General features: G+C 37.0%; 1 protein-coding gene across 1 annotated transcript in view; it reads right to left on the minus strand.

Annotated features, from left to right (window-relative positions):
• The window catches only part of LOC6032983, a 430,596-nt gene that overhangs the window by 80,697 nt on the left and 327,114 nt on the right, over positions 1–22,785 (minus strand). The window contains exon 3 of the mRNA XM_038265997.1: positions 18,226–18,310. Coding sequence (XP_038121925.1) covers positions 18,226–18,227 — 2 coding nt within the window. The 5' untranslated portion in view covers positions 18,228–18,310. The remainder of the gene's footprint in view (positions 1–18,225; positions 18,311–22,785) is intronic.

The raw sequence follows: 22,785 nt of genomic DNA on the forward strand, positions 1-22,785 counted from the left end.
GTGATGTCAACAAAATTTGTTTAATGTAAAAGTTATAAGTTAAGTTAGTTTCAACGTTTATACCAAATGTAGCAATGTCTGTCAATATGTTCTTGAGCATCGCTACGATTCCAGTTGACCAATGGGAACCGACGTCACGTTCTCAACGTCGTCGACTTGATCGCCATCGCAATCAACGAAAACCCATCCAATCATGACCAACTTTCCTGTTTGCTCCCCACTAGCGTGGTTCACGTTTCTATGAAAAAGACAAAAGTTGTTATTTTGTCTTGCATCAACCGGAATTTCGTTCTTTTATGTCCCCAGAAGCACTCTTGAAAATTTGAGCCCATTTGGTAAGGTCTAGGAGCTCCAGTTTTAATTTGAAATTTATATGGGATTTGGATTTATTTTCCATGGGAAACTATTTGAAGGGGCCAGCCACCATCTGAAAGTATCTGTATCTTTAAAGGGTCACTTCCTAGCATGTTGGTATGTTCTACAAAGTTGTTCCCCAGATCAAAACCTATCTCCTACTATAAGAATCAAGTCATTTCATCGATTTATAAAAAAAAATCCTAATACAATGTAAAAAAAGATAGTTTCCCATGGAAAATAAATCAAAATCCCATATAAATTTCAAATTAAAACTGGAGCTCCTAGACCTTACCAAATGGGCTCAAATTTTCAGGAGTGCTTCTGAGGACATAAAAGAATGAAATTCCGGTTGATGCAAGACAAAATAACAACTTTTGTATTTTTCATAGAAACGTGAACCACGCTACTCCCCACTCCTCAAACCGAATCTGTCCTTGAAGGCAAAAATCACGGTCCTGGCCTGTTATTGCTGAGGGGCCAGCATTTTTCCGCTTGTTTACACCCCTTTTTTTGATTCCGCGTTGGTCACCGAGTTAGGGATTCGCTTCAGTTGCTTGGATTGGTTCTGAGGGAGCTACCGAGAAGTAGTGGCACAGCCGTCCGAGTAAATACAGCTTCGTTATGAGCTTTAACGAACGCGTATTGTGGCCGACGCGTGGTGGGTTTGACCGAGCTAAAGGTCTGTCTTGCTGGGGTTTTAGGCGGTAAAAATCTCCGGCGTGTGACGAATCTGAAATATGTGGTGACAACTGCCTAATTACAATCATAAGAGCTGCTTAACTCTCTTCCTGGAACAGAAATCACATATACGACCGGAGTAGACAGTATTTATCTGAGTCCGTAGTGCTATTCAGGAGAGTAAAAAATTCAGTTCAGGGCTTTAAGATTCGTTGGGAATGCCTTAAAATAATAAGGCTCCAACGATCCGGAAATTGTTTTGAGTGAGACCCAGTTTCAAAATGAACAGAAAGCTCGTAGACCCACCTTCATGCATACCTATCGACATACGAATCGAAAACTGAACAAATGTCTGAAAATAGAAAGACATTTCTAATGTTTCTAAATGTTTGAAGATCTGAAAACTCTGGCTCAAATAATAACCACGTATAGGGGAAATATACCCATTTTAAGCCCAATAAGCGGTCGTGTTTTAATGATGCTGGATAATCTAGATTGTTCCTTGAAATTTACTAAAACCAAGTACACCAACGAGTAGAGCAACTTTTTGTGAACATTTCTGTTTATTTTCACTTTTATTAAAAGTTATGCTTTTTCTTTTACAAGCATTTAAAAAATATATTTCAAAAATGCATTCTAACCAGTCTAGTGCATTGGGCCACGCCCATTTTCCTATTTTCAGCTTAGTTCTTTTTTTGTTCCAGCGCTCTTTTTTTATCTGCTTGGTGCAGCCAAAATTGATGAAATTTTAAGCGAACACTCGCGAAAAGTAGCATTTATAGAGAAAATGTCCTGGCATCACTGGCTCACTCCAACAGGCACTGCTGGTGGTGTTGGTGGCCACCCTTTGTTCTTTATTTGCCTTCGCTTCTCGCTCGGTTTTCTTCAGCCTTCGATTGGAATGGGTCGTCAAAATTGAAACGTCAAATGACTTGGCGCGTTTGTTTTTTTGATGGCGCTTGCTAATTATTTACATGTTTCGGGATTATTTTTCAAGTGAGTGACTAACTAATGCGCAAAAGAACATGTTGCCGGTAGTTTGACGCAATTTTATATCTTAAGCGCTTCGAAAATGTTAACGCAAGTGAAACGATATTGATGGCGACTTTCGTTAAGCAGTTAACCTCTGATCTTGCGTGTGTGTGCCACCAAAATGATGAGAAATGGACTCGCAAAATAGATGTTATGATCAATCAATCAATTGGCCAGTAAATGGCATAAATGTGCGTGCTTACTTAAGGCGGTGCTGTTTCTGGTAGGTTTATAGCCTAAATAGTATTTTTGGAGCTTTAATCGAGCATCAATCTTTTCATATGATGAAGATAGGTGTTTGATTAGAAAGGTTATGTTTCCCCTATCTGGGTTTTTTTTATTGCAGATCTAAAATAACTTAGATGAAATTTGTGCCCAAACCCATCATTTAACCCATTTTTGGCAAAGAGTGAGGAAGGCACAAACTACTTAGGTAGATTATGTTAGTTTTTACTAGGGCGTCCAATTTTTCCGGGTTTTGAATTTCCCAGGAAACGGGAAAAATATTTTCGAAATCCCGGTAATTCCCGGGATCCCGGGATTTTTTAAACAATCATAATATCTATATTTTCACTATATTTGTTATGTTTTCAAGCTTAAAATCATACAATCAGCTCAATTATATTTATTGGTGATAATTTACACTTCAATCTAAACATAGACGATAGCTTTTAAATAGCTTAAGGGGTTACATAAATATAAATCGGAGGATGGTATGAAAACACATTTAAACTTTTTTAAATCTATTTTCAAGAAAATTTAAATATATATTTTGGTCAATCAACAAAATTAATTTGAATACTTTTGGGTGTACCATTGCCGAGATATAACAATTTGAAGTTGGCAGTTTGAAAAAACACTGCTTTGACCAAATCGGCTCATAATTTTGGTGAACACTCGCCAATTTGGGCCATCCTATCTTGAGAAAAAAATGTTCACAAAGTTTGACAGTTTGCTTTGCGCATGGCAAAATGTTGTGCTTAAATCGTCTCTTACTCAGTTTAATAATGAAAGATCTTCATGAAACTTTCAGGAGTGATCTTCTTTCAAGTGGATTTTATAAATTTTCTTTAATATTTTTTTTTGCATTTTCTACATGTATGTAACCCCTTTAACAAATCAAAAATATATTTTTTTTTGTTTTTTATTCTGCTTTGACCAACTGAGGAAAACCGGGACTAAAGTCTGAATAGTTTAATATATTTTTCCAATTTTTTAAATTATTAATATTCATAAATGTAATAACCAGTCTTTTAAAAATATAGAGAAATAAATAAAAAATATTTTACGCACTAGGAATTTTGGGCTTCTGTAAACTCAAATTTAACAATTTTCTCTAATAAGCCAAATTATTGCTGATATATGCCGAATACAAATTTTAATGCTTTTAAATTCTTATTGATTATTATGTTTTCAACTATTTTTGTATTTCTATAAAAAAAAATATATATATTTCCGGGCCAAAATTTGATTTTTAGTTTAAATTTCGGGAATTCTCGGGACAAATTATAAAAAAATCCCTGGATTCGAGAATTCCCGGTATTGGAAAAATCCCGGGATTTTTGTCCCGGGAATTCCCGGGATAGACGCACTAGTTTTTACTCTCAGTACAGGTTCTTTCTCCTCTCAGATGTTTACTGTGCTGCTGGGGGTGAGTGCGAAGTAATTTTTTCATCAGTTTTAAAAGGAACTATTAACGTCATGATTCGAATTCTCGGACGCTTCGAAACCCGGACACTTCATCTTGTTTTATCAATTATTTGGATATAAGTTCGCATTATGTATGTCAAAACTGTGTTATTTGATGAATTCCAACATCAACTTTTATTTAAAGTTTGTTTGAACGCTGTAATTAGTGCCAAAACAATTAAATACAATAAAATTTACCAGTTTACCAAAAATGCGAAACATTTCACTTGAAATATTTCATAGGCGTTCGAAGCACCAGGAAAGCAGAAATTTATGGTTTCGATTTTCTTAAATTCTAGCAAATTTTTATATATACTATCGATTGTTTTGATGTTAACAGCTTGTTTGAGACCTAAAGAATGCCATTCACTAACATTTCAGTCCAAATTTGTGCTATTCATAAGTAAAATCGAGTGTCTGGAATTCGAAGCAAAAGTGTCCGGATTTCGAATCAGCTTTTATCAGTGTCCGGGATTCGAAGCACAACAAGTCATTTTAATTTTCAAATTCTGATGAAAAATTGTTAAAAAAGACATATTTTGCAAGCATTTTCTTGAAACTGACTGTTTATACTACATACTGATGATATTTCTACATTTCCAACTTTTTAGATAATTTTTTGCCAGCTATAACAAAAATAATATGCTACTAAGTGTCCGGATTTCGCCTCATGACGTTAGAATGTTATATTTCCTTCCGATTTGTTTGCTCTTTTAGTCAAATTCTTAGCTTAACCTGAAACGTTTCTGTTGCTTTAGCGAAAATATTGCAATTTTTTGACTTGTTTCAGTAATTACAATGAATCGGCAAAGGTTCTCCATCTTCGGAATTCTCCAGATATAATGACAGTCAATTAACCAGACAAATTAAAACTAGTTAAGATAATTGATATCCAGTAGGAATGTTAACTTATTTCAAAACTAATAATATTTCTATTGAATCGCGTTTTGCAGCACCTAGAAACAAACATGTCGTAATAGAATTAACAAATTAACCACCACAAAAAGGAAACCTCTTTTTTCGAATGCAAAACTCCATCAAACCCATTTCGTTCCCTGAAAGGCCCCTAATCAACTTTCACGACACAACCGGAAAAATACGAAATCTAATCAACAAAGTTCGCATCCAAAATGGAGCAAACAAAATGTGACTGAAAGCATGGCAAAAAATGACAGTCGTAGTATCGCGCTGCGACGCTCCGATTGAATGTTCGGAAAAATCTCGATAATGCATTTTCAATTTCTGCGGTTCCCCACAGAGCTCTCCGTGCGTGTGTGTGTGTGTGTTGTGTGAGCTGAGGCATGTATGCACAGCTTTTTAATATACATACGTACAAACAATTTGCGGACGCCGCCCGAACAGTATCGCAACGCAAATATATTGAATTTTTTTTTTTTGCGCTTAACTTTGATCTGAACGACCAGTCGTGTTGAAGAGCACTATGAAAATTAAGAGGGGGGTTCTCCCCAAATGCAGACACGAATGGGTCGCACTGTGCTAGAAAAGTTGGATTTTTTTCAAATTAATTTTTTAATTTGGACCTTTATATTTTTTTTTTTGAAGTTGTTAACGGACCTGGATTTCAAAATTTAGCGCGTTTCTCGGAATGTTTATGACAAGCATAATATTGTTCAGTTTCAACTTTGTCGAATACAGCAAATCGATCAGAAAATCCATACTCAAGAAACAGGTTTATGAATATTTAAAAGGATTTTTTTCATTGACGGCAAACCAAAGATTACGAAAAAAAATCTGATTTGTACTCCAGTACTTTTTTGGATTCCACTAAAATAAATAGTATTTTAAAATTTAGAATTCCTTCAAATTTTTAAACAACTTTTTACCACCTTTCATTCCATGTGTTCCGCCAACCATGTGAATTGAATCACGCAATTTTTCCCACGTAAAAACATTCATACTAAAAGCATTCCGATGCAATTTGGGCACAGGTTCGCGTGAGGACCACCACGCTCCCTTCAATATCTCTGGGACGCCATCGACGTCGGAACACAAATTCAACTAGGAAAAAGCCAGCAAATCGGGAGTGTGGAGAGAACTCTCAAGGCGCGTCACCGGATGTTCCGATGGCGTAGATTTGATGAACGAGATCGGACCGAACCCAACCCCCGCTTGCAGTGACTCTTGATGTGATGACATTCCAGCGATTTCAGCGGAGTGATTCGAGTTGACCTGATGATGACCGCTGCACATGTGCGGGTATGCGTGGACAAATTAATGTAAATGCATTTTACGGACACATTTGAGGGGTGTATCGAGAAATTGCGATTGGTTTTTGGTACAGGCTCGTTGGTGGGACGTTCCAATTTCGGAATGGGTTGAAGTTTTGTCAAAAGGATTGCTGCAGTTTGCTAAAGTAATTGGATTTTCCTGGTTAGATTAGATAGCGGAGATACTCATTAAAATTGGTGTAGCATCACCAATTTTATCAGCAAGGTTCATAGAAGTTATTACCTAAAAATTTTGATTCAACTTGCAATTTTAATGTTACAATAAGTTTTAACATGATGTGCTTGAATGTTTGTGTTTCCAAACCAACAAAATTGTGAAAAAGTATAGTTTGTATCAGACTTGAAGTATGCTAAAAGACTGATACATTGTCAACACTACGGAAAATTTACCTTAAAGAGTGAAATCCTTCTCGAGGCTTAGCATCCCAGACTACCAATACATAGATGCGTCAATAGCAGGAAATGTCTAGGATTTGACCTCTTAACTTTCCACTTTTGAAAAAGAAGCCTTAATAGATTCTACCAAATTGTTATTGCATTAAATTGCCTTCCCGGGCAGACGGTAATAACAAAATTAATAATATTTCAATAACAAATCCTGTTAAAATAACAAAAAGTGTTATTATTTTATCCTGAAGTTCAACTTCAAGAAGAAAAACTAATAACAGTTTCTGATAAAATAACAAAATTTGGTATTGAAGTGATATTGTATAAAAAATGTTTAATAACACGCTAATAAGAGGAAATGTTATACATTTCAAAAACTCTCGTAATAACAAAATTTGTTATTCGTTCGGTATAGGGGAGTTTGGGGTAATATGGACAGTGGGGGTAATTTGGACACCCCTTAAAAAATCACGTTTTCTTCGGATATAAAGTGAAAACGGCAATTTAAGTGATAAGGCTAGTACTAGTAATGGCCTAGGAGTATGGACAAATCAAAAAAAGTTGGAATAGGTTAAGTAGTTTTGGTATAGTATGTGAAAGTTTCCAAAGGCCGGTTGGCACTGCCTTAAGTTCTAATATTTGAGGGTTGGGAAATAAGGTTTTGACATTTTTTGTTTAAGGGGGTTGCTTGGACGATGTCTGAGATATGTACTTATAAAAATTCTGCATTTTATCAATTTTTATCATCAAAAATTGCAATTTATGATAGAATATGCTATGGAGGTAATTTGGACATGGCTTGTGGGGTAATTTGGACATACCTGAAAGTCTACCTGTCAGGTAAAAAATAACTTTCATGGTTGGTTGAGTTCTTAAAGGGATTTAGAGAGATTTAAAATGTCAAAACACTCAAAAAGGAATGTGAGCAATCAGAACTTTCACAAAATCCCTATTTTTTAATTTAGATAAATTTATTGCAATATTCAAATGGATGAAATTTGATTACTGCACATTTAGCTTTTAGTCAATTTCTGTGACATATCTAATTTCTATGCTGGTTTACAAAAATATCAAAACTTGAAGGGCTACATGTAAAATTAAAAAAAAGATGGTTTCAGGTTAATTAGTTTTATATAAAGATTGATTTATATAAATCTTAACAATACCTTAATCACTAAAAACTATACTTGTGCCTTATCCAGAATCAATGTTTAAATCATTTCAGAATTAATGATTGAATTATGTATACAACACTGAATCATTTGTTATCTTCCTATTGAAATATAGTTCTATCACAAAATCATTATTTATACCTTTGATGAAATATTGTGAGCAAAATAAACACATCAAAATATAAAACAATTACAAAAACATGCTCAAAAAATCAAATGTTAAACTTATTCTTCAACATGTGTCCAAATTACCCCACAAAAGGTGTCCATATTACCCCACAAGGTATGTCCATATTACCCCACAAGGCATGTCCAAATTACCCCACAAGGCATGTCCAAATTACCCCATAGGGGTGTTCATATTACCCCCACACAAAAATGTGGGGGTAATTTGGACACCTTTTAATTTTTGCGGTAAAAATGGGTTTTTCATCAAAATTTATCGAAATGAATGACATTTTTCCATCAAATATGGTCTCTATTATCCTCTGGTGTCATCAACATTCCTTTAAAATATCCATACAGCCCGTGGCAGAGCAATTTCCTTAGGGTGTCCAAATTACCCCACACTCCCCTACTGACTTAGAAATAAAATTACCATAAATCGCACAAATGGAAAAGTTTCTAAGTGTCCATAACACAATCTGTTATTATTTTTTCTTTTGTTAAATATGTTTAGATCTTTGAGATAATTTTGACCAATTTCGTCGGGATCATTATTTTGGCCATGAAATGGGGTCCTTAAGCTTAAATTATTCTGAAAATTTGAAATTTTGAAAGTTGATTTTTTTAAATAATTTGATATACCCCCTAAGGGACTTTGCTCAAATTGGCTAGAACTATGGGATAATATTGACAAATTCGTCGGGGTCATTATTTTGGCCATGAAATGGGGTCCTTAAGCTAAAATTATTCTAAAAAGTTGAAATTTTGAAAGTTGATTTTTTTATTATTTGATATACCCCCTAAGGGACTTTGCTAAAATTGGCTAGAACTATGGGATAATTTTGACCAATTTCATCGGGGTCATTATTATGGCCATGAAATGGGGTCCTTAAGCTAAAATTATTCTAAAAAGATGAAATTTTCAAAGTTGATTTTTTTTATTATTTGATATACCCCCTAAAAGACTTTGCTAAAATTGGCTAGAACTATGGGATAATTTTGACCAATTTCGTCGGGGTCATTATTTTGGCCATGAAATGGGGTCCTTAAGCTAAAATTATTCTAAAAAGTTGAAATTTTGAAAGTTGATTTTTTTATTATTTGATATACCCCCTAAGGGACTTTGCTAAAATTGGCTAGAACTATGGGATAATTTTGACCAATTTCATCGGGGTCATTATTTTGGCCATGAAATGGGGTCCTTAAGCTAAAATTATTCTAAAAAGATGAAATTTTGAAAGTTGATTTTTTTTATTATTTGATATACCCCCTAAAAGACTTTGCTAAAATTGGCTAGAACTATGGGATAATTTTGACCAATTTCGTCGGGGTCATTATTGTGGCCATGAAATGGGGTCCTTAAGCTAAAATTATTCTAAAAAGTTGAAATTTTGAAAGTTGATTTTTTTATTATTTGATATACCCCCTAAGGGACTTTGCTAAAATTGGCTAGAACTATGGGATAATTTTGACCAATTTCGTCGGGGTCATTATTGTGGCCATGAAATGGGGTCCTTAAGCTAAAATTATTCTGAAAATTTGAAATTTTGAAAGTTGTTTTTTTAATTATTTGATAAACCCCCTAAAGATTTTACTAAAATTGGCTAGAACTATGAAATAATTTTGACCAATTTTATCGGGGTCATTTATTTCACCATGAAATGGGGTTTCAAGCTAAAATTAATTCGATAAAATTAACTTTTGAGAGTTCATTTTTTTTATTTTGTTATATTCCCTAACGGAATTGATTTATTTATTCAGAATTTTTGATGTGTGAATAACAAAAACTGTTATTATTTTCACAGAGCCAGGAAGTCGGAGCTGACGTTGAAGTTCGAGCTGAAGTGAGACCTCGGAGACTGCATCGGATTCAGCAAATTTTCAGCAACTTTTACTTGGAGTCGGAATCTGTGAAGTCGGGTATTTTTGGAGAGCTGAAGTCGTCGTTGACGTCATATCCTGCATCCAGAGTCGGAGTTGTCTTCAAAGTATGGATTCAAAGTCGCTTGGAGGTACCCGACTCTGCAGCCCTGACTAGTACAGAGGAGTTATGGCAACTGCAGGTTTATTTGCAAATTACAAATAAACCAAAACAATAACTTTTGTTATTATGGAGACATACCAGTTCAATAACATTTTTTGTTATTATGCTGCCCCACCTCTCCGCACAAAATAATAAATCTTGTTATTCCTTCATGATTCCTTCTGTGTTATTGGTTTGTTATTGCAATAACAACATAATAACAGTTTAAGTTATTCTTCGAACAAATCTTTGTTATTGATTTTTGTTATTTTAACAACTAATCCGATCATCCCAATACCATATTTCGATCTTCTCACAATATCAAAAACTGACCTTCTCAAGTTATTTCCGTCTGCTCGGATTAAAAGAACCATCTTATAATTTACTAATATTGGAAAAGATTATCATAAATTAAATTTAAAGATGAGAGAAAAAAAAAACAGCAACACTTTTCAATTCTGCGTCTTTGACCAATTCCCGGAAGGCAAATTTCCATATCAAAGCTCTAGCTTCCAAGCTTCCACATCAATCCCGCAAATCACGCCGTGACTTCCCCGTGCTTTTCCCAGTATCTGTGGGGTGGATGGAAAATCCTGCGTTTCCACATAAATTTCGCACTCGGCACACCGGAGGCGGCCCCACCTCCCCATGACACCATGGCTTTTTATTATTGTAATAAATTTTGACGTCCTCCCAGCGGCAAAATATCTTCTATTCATATGCTCTCTTGTACAATACAATATCGCCCGCACGTGTGGCGGAAAGTGGGATGGAAATCACTCCCGCTCCGCACGACACTCGGGAGGAAGTTTCGAGTGTCCTTTGAAATGAGTCCACTCTCACTTCATATATCACTGTTGCTGGGTGGGTGGTGTCCTCCCCAGCCGCCTTAAAGTGATTTGGATGATCAGGAATCATTTTTCGGTCCAAAACATTCCCACTGAACACGTGTAGGCCCAGCTGACGGTGCTTATGGGACGAGGGTAGAGCAACTATTGGTTTGAATAAATTTGTCATTTTTCAAAATGATCTTGCTTTGGAGATAACATTCTGAGGGTGAAATGCTATTTTTGTTGCAATAAACTTGTTTTGGATGTAAACAAGTTCTGACATAGTGGTCAGTCCAGTAAGGTAACACGAAAATGTTACGGATGTTTTTTATCATTCTCTCGTAATAGCGTAGACTTTGTCAGACCTTGACAGCCGAAAATTTCGGAACATTTTAGGTTGCAATAATGTAGTAATCCAGCTGTGAATAAAAGGCCTGTGTGTTAAATAAATTTTGCACTATTTTTTGAAATTCTATGTAACATTACACCCTTAAATTGTCAAGCTCATATGTCTGACGGCCGATCGGGCTAAGGCACCAGTCCTTACTGTTGGTGCTGGATTTGAATTTATTTTTTGTGATTTTTGCCTTCCTTACTGAGGAAAGGCTATAAAATCACTCGAAAAATGAACTTCTTAAATACACCTCCTAGATATACCTTCACGTATACCTATCGACTTAGAATCAAATTCTGAACAAATGTCTGTGGGGATGTGTGTATACATGATTTTTTTCCACACGATTATCTCAGAACTGACTGAACCGATTTTGGCCGGATCCGCCTTATTCTGTTCGTTTTGGGGTCCCCTAAGACCCTATCTAATTTTATTCTGTTTAGTGAAGTACTTTTAAAGTTATGCCAAGAAAAAGTGATTTTTGCATAACCTCAAAGGCCGGATCTTTTTGCTTTTTTGACTTTTTGACCACGCGGGGGATTGGCAGCCACCCCCCCTTGTATGTGGATCGCCCGGTTGCCACATTGCTTAAGCAGTGTCTGCGTCTCTTCTGGAAAACTTCTGTATTAATTATGTTGCTGCATCATTTTGTCTCGACAAAGATTTACACGAACTTTTTACTGAAATATATAACTCATGAGACTTTTCACCTTTATTTTGAAGAGTTGGTAAAAAAAAGAATTGAAATTGCTGTTCAAGTAAAATCAATAATTAAAAAAAAAAAACAAATGGAAAAAAATTATAAAAAATAAAAAAAAACTCTTAAATTAATTTGTAAATACCACCTAAAATATATCATGAATGCGAGGAAGGAGCCAACCACATTTGAAAAGTAACGTTTTTTAATTTGCAGTCTATTCTTTTCTTATTGAAATGTTTTAGGCGTATCCTTATTGGTCCTATCCGGTTAAGAGAGAAATAAAGTTCAAAATGAAACAGTTAAACACATTTTAGACAGACCTACATATTCCCGTATAAAAATATCAAATTGCCTCTTTCAGAATTTCTGACGCTTGTTTTGGGTTCCTAGCGTGCTTTTTCATTTCAATATCAGTGTTTAACTTATTCATTTAATTTCTGCTCGGAATAATGAAATAGTGAAAAATAATATAAAACATAAATTTCTTTAAACAGGATAAGTTTATTCTACTTCCTATTTATTGTATCATATTTTTCTTAAAATGGTAGGACAACAAGTTGTTAATGGAAGATTTCTTCATAATATTTTCAAAATTATTGATAAATCCATGATGGGGAGCACACATTTGACAAGTACTTTGGAGCACTAATTCCAAACGATCTTTAAACAAAATAACCTACTCCCCACCTTCGATCTAATTTGTCTGCCAGTCAGAGACCGCAAGCATGCAATCAGCTTTGCAAGCATACTTTTTTTTCGACATTCTTTAAAAGCTTCCCCGAATCGATAAAAACATTTTCCGTTCGAACAAGATAAAACCGCGTCAAACAAACATGCTGACGTTGAACCCGGAGCGAGAAGAACTGTGTTGGCATTCCGACGTGTGTCCTCGTCGGTCCCTTCGTCGACCTAATCTCGTAAACCGCGTCAGCTCCGTCGGTTTTGTATGAAGAGCTTTCGAAGCTTAAGCTGCTTTTCCTGCTTGCTCCTGCTGCTGGAATCTGTTCGGAGGAGAATCTATATCCGCTTACCAGCTTCCCCCACCCGCACCCACAAGTTGCTGGCCAGAAGATGGTCTATTTTGAAACACACTCTTGAGCACATGTGAGCTAATATTTGATTTTCTACTCTCTTAGCCGTGATCTAGCTGGAGGTTGGTTGGTGGCAAAGGTACTGACTGGCTACCAGGGTATGCAAAAAGGGTTAAGAGGAAGACGGCGGGGGGAAAAATGGAATTTCAATTTCTAAATGGATAGAGATGCCGAAGCAGATTCTTCATGGGGGTTGGCTGCTGTCGAAGTCTTCGGACTGGGATTCTGGAAACTGGATAATTCTTTCATCTTGACGATGGGTTGTGGGTTGGATTTATGGAGAGTAGGTTTGGAACAGAACACGGAGATGTTAGCAGAGGCAAATCCAACAATTGAATATTACGACGTGTTGAAATATTTTTTCGAAGAGATCAGAATATTATTGAAATCTTTTTTCATCATGTCCTATAAACAAACATAAACATTGAGTGTTTTGAGATTGTTTTTTCTTTGATCCGCTGTATCTCAGCAAACATAGATTCACTTTTCAATAAATCTTAGAAGAAACACTGGAAAAATTTTGAACTATTTACTTCCGAAATAAAAAAAAAATTTGCAGACTTTTTGTTATGGATATACAGACTTTCTTTTGAAGAAAATGGCAACCTCTGAACGGCTCTTTTGTGGCGATCAGACCCAGCCATTCGAGGTTATGTTGAAAATTACCTTTTTATGTAGTCTTATTCGTATTTTTCCCATAACTTTAAAACAACTAGATGAAACTTTACAATTTTCAATACCAAGTTATAGGATTCTAAACTGGACTTATTAGACCACATCCGGACAATATTCGTTCGGCCAAAACCGAGAAATTCAAATACATATTTCTTATCAACATCCCCATATGGATCATTCCAGGTCAACTGGGTACACTTTTGGACTCGACCTTCACCGATTTGGACCAAACTTGGTGGGAACGTTTATCTATCGATAGTTATCAGAAATCCCAAGTTTGAAGCCCTCTATTTCTGGCACCGTCCTCTCTTTTAACGATTTTCTAAAAAAAAAATCTTTTAATCATAACTTTGCAACTATTTGAGCAAAAGACTTTCTACAGGTTGCATTTTATAGAAAATTGTCCAAGGAATTCGATAAAAATAAAAATTTTATCCTTAAATTTCTTATATCATATTTTAACGTTTTAAGTTTAAAAATTCACTTTAGACCAATTTCATTTATTTTTATTTTTTTATTTATCACCATTCTGTTCCCCGGACAATGTTACATTATAATCAATGTAAACCTCAAACTAAAATGAACTATTATCGAGAAACAGCGATTTTACTGAAAAAGCCGAGACAATTTTCTATAAAATGCAACCTGTAGAAAGTCTTTTGCTCAAATGGTTGCAAAGTTATGATTAAAAGAAAAACAAGTTTTTTAGGAAATCGTCAAAAAAGAGGGCGGTGCCAAATATATAGGGATGGCCCAAAAATATCATAAAGGGAATTCTGATAACTGTCGATAGATGATCGTTCCCTTCTAGTTTGGTCCAAATCGGTGAAGGTCGAGTCCAAAAGTGTACTCAGTTGACTTTGAATGACCCAAATGTAATGCTAGTTGTAATTTTTTCATGATTTTTTTTGTGACACATTTTTGGTGAATAGTGAGGAAGGCACCTACAACTTAAGTTCGTTTGTTCGATATTTATTAAAAATGTTATTTTAAATGTCTGCAACATTCGAAAATCTATTCATGAAAAATTTGAACATTTTGCCTTCCTCACTGAGGTAAGGCTATAATCCTGCTCTAAAAATGAACTTTTTATTAAAAGCTCAAAGACCCACCTTCATGTATACATATCGACTCAGAATCGAAAACTGAACAAATGTCTGTGTGTGTGTATGTGTGTGTGTATGTGTGTGTGTGTATGTATTAGGGTGGGTCATTTTTTTCGAAAGTGCTCGGATCCGGCTGAAATAAGGTACATCTTGTAGAGGGTACCCATAGGGACTCTCATACCAAATTTGAGCTCATTTGGTTGAAAACTGGCTTGTCGCTCGGGGGTTGAAGTTTACATGGAAATTCCTATGGGAAATGTGTGATTTTACTTCAAACGCTCCTACAAGCTAAGCGACAAACTTTAGTCCACACTTACACTAGGTAGCCGTGTCGGGGGTGGTCCAAGGAACATTTTTCTCTAAGGGTTCATGGTCATCCGTTCAACCCTGAGCTTGCGCAAAGCCGAAACATCCGGCGACGCCGGAATTCTTCAAAATCTCAGTTTTAACGGTCAACGCATGCTACAAACTATGACAGAAGCATCGTTTGAATGAATGGAAAACGCGATGCCAAACGTCAACTCACTGTTTGGAAGCAAATGTGAAAGTTTGCGCTTTTCCAACAAAGTGTTTTTTTTCTTGAAAAATAAAATGGTTTTCAATAGGCAATTTGAAAATAAACATGGCCTCCGAACCCGAGTTCGTCGTTGAGCGGGTCGTTGCAAAGAGAACTCGGCGCTAAAAGGTCCAGTTTCAGATCAAGAGGAAGGGTTGCGAGGATTCCGAAAACACCTGGGAACCGGAGAAAAATCTCAACTGCCAGGATCTTCTGGAGAAATTTGCAAGCGAGGAGGGCGAGAAGCGGGTCAGCCGCGACAATCGAACATGGATCGGGTCGAAGAAGATGTGGGGGCCTCCGGCGATTCCAGTCAAACAAACGAAAGCCAAAAACGGATTCGAAAAGGACACGTGGCGGAGAAGTTGGAAGGAGTGCCCGAAGAGGACAGCGACGAGTTGGAACTGGTCCAGTCCAGAATGGCCGCCTGCACGTTCCGGAGCTTTGATTTCTACGAGAGCCATATCATCAACGCGGCCAAGATAAGCGTTCAAGTGATACAAAGTTGAAGATATTTATGAAACTTTAACAAAATAACTTTTATTGGTCTAAAGAATAAATAAATAAAAAAGCTTTATTTTCTTAGTTTGTTTCTTACAAATAAAAATATTATCCTGATAAACCGATGCTAACCGCTTCGATAAGGTCAATTAAAACATTTCCTGTCCATCCCGATGGCTCTCCCGGTGAACATCTCGCCGACGATGCCGCTGGACTTGCCAGACGAACCCCAAGCCGGCTATTCCGCTGGCCCTGTGCGTCGAGCAACCACTTCCATCCACGAATTCCAACCGTAACTGCCACGCCGTCGATTCCACTGCCCCGGGGTGACGATTAACTGTTTTCCTCCAGGAAGTCCAAACGCAAAAAGGGTTTTTTTTATTCAATTATGTTTCTTGCATACCTTAATTCGAATAAATCTCTCTAGAAATAAGCATGAAAAAATTATGAATAATTAGTTATCTAATGCAAAAAGTAAAACCCACAATACTGAACCTTTTATTTTGCTAACATTTGAGTGGTTTGACGTTTGGCGTCGCGTTTTCCATTCATTCAAACGATGCCTCTGTCATAGTTTGTAGCATGCGTTGACCGTTAAAACTGAGATTTTGAAGAATTCCGGCGTCGCCGGATGTTTCGGCTTTGCGCAAGCTCAGGGTTGAACGGATGACCATGAACCCTTAGAGAAAAATGTTCCTTGAACCACCCCCGACACGGCTACCTAGTGTAAGTGTGGACTAAAGTTTGTCGCTTAGCTTGTAGGAGCGTTTGAAGTAAAATCACACATTTCCCATAGGAATTTCCATGTAAACTTCAACCCCCGAGCGACAAGCCAGTTTTCAACCAAATGAGCTCAAATTTGGTATGAGAGTCCCTATGGGTACCCTCTACAAGATGGACCTTATTTCAGCCGGAACCGAGCACTTTCGAAAAAAATGACCCACCCTAGTATGTATGTATGTGACCAAAATTCTCACTGAGTTTTCTCAGAACTGGCTGAACCGATTTTGACCAAACCAGTTGCATTCGACTTGGTTTAGGGTCCCATACATCGCTATTGAATTGTTTGAAGTTTCGATAACTAGTTCAAAAGTTATGTATAAAAATGTGTTTTCACATATATCCGGATCTCACTTAAATGTATGTAAACGATGTCCGGATCCATCATCCGACCTATCGTTGGTTAGGTAATTGAAAGACCTTTCCAACGAGTCCACAACATTGAAGATCTGGCAACCCTGTCTCGAGTTATGACCACTTAAGTGATATATTTGTACTTTTTTGATGCCGGATCTCACTTAAATGTATGTAAACGATGTCCGGATCCATCATCTGACATATCGTTGGTTAGGTAATTGAAAGGCCTTTCCAATGAGTCCATAACATTGAAGATCTGGCAACCCTGTCTCGAGTTATGACCACTTAAGTTATATCTATGTACTTATTTTTCTGGATTTAAAAAAATAGCTGAAGTATGTGTCCAAACCACTTATATTACCCATTGTTGGTAAAAAGTGAGGAAGGCTCCAACCACATAGGTGGATTAAGTTAGTTTTTTTCAATACTTTTAGTCAAAGGTTAATTTTAGTTTTACGAAGTAAGTTTTTTTTTTAATTTTGTTATTTTGCAGTTGCTTCTGCATTTTTTGAGCAGTCTTAACATAGTTTTCAAACCATAAAAAACAGCATTACATACATCACTATGAAGTTTAATCGAAATGGAACTGTTTAGGTAGGGTTGTTTCAAAAGTGTTGCTAACTTATTTGAATAATTTGAATGAAAAAAAATCTGGATAAATTCTACTAGAAATTTTATGAAAAAGCTTTCAGCTTTAAATTCACAATCCAGGCCACCGCAACTCGCCAAAACCTATTCCTTGATAATCCTTGGATCAGCCTTTCCACCCAACCCTTCCATGCCATTTCAAGCTCCCGATCGTCAATAGAAGAGGACTTTTGTTGACAAAAATACTCTCTCGACTCCCAAATCGGGGTTTACGGTGCACCCTTGGCAAGATTTCTGCCAAGCCAAGCAAAGTATCGCCCCGTCAACAGCCAGACGACAACGACTTCCAAGGCAGGGATCCTATTACTCTTTAATAATAAAGTCTTTTTATTGGAGAGTTTTCCCTTCGCCAGTCAGCCATCAAAGAATAAAGAAATTGATTTTCCGCTCTTCTTGTTTTTTTCTTGGCCCAAATTTTGAAACCCCGAGAGTTGCCAACAAAAGGATTGTCCCCTCCAAGTAAACAAATGAGAAAATGCTGCTGCTGCTGAAGATTCCTTGGAACGTCTCCGAGCGGACAAAGCCTGAACACCGTTCCGTTCCGGCCAAGGAATCAGCCAGCTGATGCCCGGTTTATTCGGAGGAAAACTACTTTTGTTCGAGCATCACTTTGGCTTTGAAAATGAGAAATCAAAGTTTGCTCTAAGCTGTTCCTTCCTCGCAAACTCAATCGTTCCAAGAACTTGGAGTCAATAGTCGATACCTGCGGAGCTGCTGGCCAAGGGACGGCCACCGAGCAGGGGAGAGTGAAGAACAAGTTCAATCTGGCAAACATCATAAAATGTAAAACAGTTTCGGATGAATCTTAATAAGCTTTGAGAGCTGGAAAACTTACATCTTATGATTTTCTGGGATTCTTTTTTGTTGCTGCAACTGCCTTTATCTGACGGCGTTCAACTGATGAACATTTTTTTCTGGAGCTGAAAGAGAATGGAAAAAAAGGAAAAAAATTGTTAGATTTATTAGTTTTCGAACGCGAACGACAAGTGTTGGAATATGTAGGAGGGAAGTCTGACTTGATTTGGACCTTGTGGACTATTTTCCATACACATCCAATTATTCTGTAGACCGTGGACAGATCCCAATCGTTTTCGACTTTGAACTATGTCAAACAATCACAATCAAATTCAAACAGATTTTCCCATCCCAAATTGTCAAACTTTCAACAGCTCATTTCCCGTTTTGTCTCCAAATCACTTTTCCAAGAGGCCCCAAGTATCGTCACCTTGAGAGCTCCCTAAACACTCTCCACTCGAAAAAAAAGGAACATCTTGTTTTGTCGTGTCCCCGTGTTTATCTAGAAATGCGCCCATTTTGGCCATATTTCCAACCTGGAGGGCCCTCTTCTGCAAACAAATTCATCGAAATGGCTCTCGGGGCACGTGGAAATTGCAAAACTGACGGGACGATGGCCACTGGCTTCGGCCAAGTTTCGCCGGCTGACGGTAATTTCCGCGAATCTGATCTGAGAGCCCTCGCGATTTACACGTTTTTGGACACGTCATTCACATCCTGGCAGGAAGGTGGAAGGGTCGGGGGGGATTCGAAGAGGCACTTTGAAAAGCTTTTTTCATATAAAATAAAAATTTCGAAATGTTTTCAAACCATTCCAAATGCGAATAAATATAAACAAACATTTATAAAAAAAATCAACTGGTCCCTTTTAAATTGTTAGCTCCGAATTTCCCCGAAACGACCTGCTAGCCGTGAGAGGTGTTGACAGTGGCTGTGGGAGACCAACCAAAGTGAAAATATTGCCCACCTCCGTCTCTCCTTCTTTTTTTTCCCACCCAAAGGCCATTTCAAAAGTTTTTTTCTCCGACACGTGAAATGGAAAAATAAAATGTTTTGAAAGCATTTTGATGTCGATGAAGAACGGTGCCGAGACGAGTTCAGGTTGATGGGGGCAATTTCACTGGGCGCTGCCACGTGGAAAAGACTTTGTTACTTCTTTTTTTTTTTTGCACTGACTGACGCGGACAATGTGCCCACGTGGCCACTAACTTTTTGTGGGAATTTCAGATGACTTTAGTACGGCCACCGGAGAGTGACGGGTGACTTTACTCGAGGATGATTAGCAGAAAAATGTGGAATCAGTTTTGATTTTTGTTACAGTTTAATAAATTTCATATTTTATACAAGTTTAACAAAAATTGGAAATAGAAGGTAGATTATGCGAAAAGATGTCAAAAGAAAATTTGATCAGCACGAGCCGTAAATTTATCCGTTTTAGATTAACGAGTTGAACCAAAAAACTTTTTTTGCATCCAAGGGTCCTGATTGCTCAAAATCAACTACTCCATTCGCGAGTACAAATATCAGGCGACGCGATATTGCCTTGATGAATTCCTACCGTTTGTCACTCTATCACCATTCGCTCCCGAACACTCTCTTTTCTACTCTTCTCTCTCTCTGATCGGATCAGTCTCCGAACGGTTCAGACAGGCCGGTCGTCTCCGATCACTCTCAACTGAAATCATTTTTTCTCTGATGCGCTGCGTTATACTCATTGATTTGGGTTGCCTAAAATCACTGTTATCAATTAAATTATGCATTTATTTTGATTTCATAACATTATAGACACTATTCAAAGAAACTTCCACCAATAAAAAATTAAATTGATGGCAAACTGAGGGCGTGAAGACAAACAGACTGCCGCGCTGGCATTTTGTGAGAGTGGCTCTTCGCTGAGCATGGTAGTGTGTGAGTGTCGTCGAGCGACGGAGTAGGCAAATATTTTCACGATGTATTTGTTCGCTGAGTGAACAGTTCGGGCCACTCGCTGGCTGCTTGCGAGGCTCATTCGCTCATGAATGCTAGCGGGTTGGAATAGGCGACGATTGGATAGGCGATGAGTGAGTGGTTTCTGTTCATTGAACCGAAAATCAGGACCCTTGTTTGCATCATTGATTCTCCATACAATTTTGGCAGTTGTTCATGCAAAAATTTCAAAAATATTCGAAAATCTGTATCTTGGAAATAAATTTTCTAATCGATTTCTTATCTTCAGCAAAGATGTATTTAATTGTAAGGTTCTAAGCTTTTACACTTCTCTGAAAAAATATTTGTAATACGACTTTTTACACACAAAATAAATTAAGAAAAATTACGAAAATTTTAACAAAATACGGTGGAAAAAAAACCTGTCAATAAATTTTGAATTTTGTTAGAAAATTTTAAATTTGCATTGCGTAATAAGTGAATGACTTTTAACTTATATCCGTGAGTGCTCAAAACTAAACCCACTGCACAAAAAACAACCCTGAAACGTGTGACGCACACGTGAAGTGCACTCTCCGAGCACATGCACATAAATTACACGTTTTCACCAAAAACCAAAAAAAAAGGCACGCCTCCCGGAAAAACAGCTGACTTTCACGTGTGTAAGCAAAAAAAAAAAAAGAAATCCTCTGCGAACCAAAACTCCACTGCTTTAAACGAAATAAAATGGAATGAGCCGAGCTTGGGGAGCCAGGATTTCACCTAGATATGTTTGGCCCATTTTTATTTTACCTTTCCCCTCACTCCTAGAACTAGGAGAGACGGCAGGGCCATTACATATTTTATGACCGGGCGGGGAAGGTGCCGGTCCCCAGAAGCTTTGGATGTCCCCGCTGGGCCATAATTCTTCGTTGGCCACCGCGGCTGCAAACCGGTGTGCGAACGAAAAAAAAATGCTTTCACAGTTCTCTTATCTCTGGGAGAGGTTTTTTTTTTGCTTTTGGTTTAATACAGGATAAAGAGATTCAGCTCAACAAAAACATTGGTTTATTTTCAGGGTTTATGATGTGACCATAGTTGCTTGGGTAAATTTAACAAAAACCTGGCAAAGAAAATATAGCAGAAAAAATCTGATTATGAGAATTGAACTGAAGTCGGGTGATTACAACTCGCGCTCGCTATCTCAATGCTATTTTTATTGAGTGTTCAACTCAACTGAGCTAGGCAGTAGGCAAAGTTAAAATTCATTTCAAAAAACAATAACTTTTTATGCTCTTTAATCAAAACTTAAATAACTGAAATACCCAAAAAAAAGGTATGCTAATCTCCGTTTGCCAACGCGAAATCCACCATTCGTTTGATCACTTCTCCTAGTTTTGCTTGTATGTGTGTGTAAGTGTCCCTGTGGCAAGAGAGACCACAAAACTGTCAATCGATACCCAACTCACCCACACACACACACCTACAGTCAGCCCCCGACGAAGCGTATCTAATAAAGCTTTCAACCAGTCAGTGTTGCCAGCTTGGTAGATCAAAAGGGAAGGAGGGGCTGGTAGACGACTCTATTCACATGGTTGGATGGGTTTTTTAGCGGAGCGCGGGACGCTGACCGATCTAGCTCGTGGCGTGGCCCGGCCTGGCCAACAGGTTCAACGCGACCAGTCAGTCGTGGAAATGGAAACCGACAATTCAGCGATTGGATGGCGTTGTCGAGTTTTTTTTTTGGGACGTTCGGCGGGGAGAGCGGTTTAGGATTGGGTGGTTCCACGGTGGGAATGATTTTAAGTGGAAATTTGTTGTGTGTATTTTGATAGAGTTTAGCTTATTTAGCTGATTTGTTCTTGGAAATCATACCATGATGAGCTGTCAAAGTTTACCCCATATGTTTCTTGATTTTCTATCTTGAAAAGGTTTATTTCCAAAAATGGAAAAGTTTTGACATGTTTTTGCGTAACGTTCTGAATTTTGGAATCGAAAAATACTACATTTTTTCTTTTGATAAAATTCACCGTTTTCAAGTTATACCTAGAGCGTCCAATTTCCCGGAGGTACAAAATTCCCGGGAAACGGGAAATTTGCAACAAATTTCCCGGGAAATTCAAAATTGATTCAAAATTGATTGATATTTAGCATCACAATTGTATAAGACAGTAAATTTAATGGAAAACATGAATGTGAGGAACGATGTATGGCTTAACTGCTTGTTTTTTTTTTCCTATTTTAAAATAAGTCTGTCAAAATCGTGCAATAATTCAAAATAATTTGATATTTATTTGTATTGTTGCGAAGTTATTTTTTAAACATCAATAAATTGCCTTTAAATTTGTCTCTGTGACCAGTTTCAGAGAATAAAAAATATGTTTTCATGACAAATATCTTTTACTGGTTTCAAATCTCTTTTAAACGATAGACATTGAATTTACCTTTTTTCTTTAAACAATACTTTAACAAACCACAACTCAAAATTTTAGCATATGTTGATCGAGTTTTAAACATATGTTTGCATTGTTTGGGCATATTTTATATAATACGAAATAGTTTTTTTAATATTTTTATTATGATTTCTTTCATTTTTTAAATGACTGTGGTAAAAAGTTGATCGAAATTTTACGTAAAATTACCATAATTAAAATACCTAGGCTTCCATTTTGCATACTTGTCTCTGCGAAGCCCT

The sequence above is a fragment of the Culex quinquefasciatus genome, chromosome 1 (assembly GCF_015732765.1).
Source record: "Culex quinquefasciatus strain JHB chromosome 1, VPISU_Cqui_1.0_pri_paternal, whole genome shotgun sequence".
Lineage (NCBI taxonomy): Eukaryota > Metazoa > Arthropoda > Insecta > Diptera > Culicidae > Culex > Culex quinquefasciatus.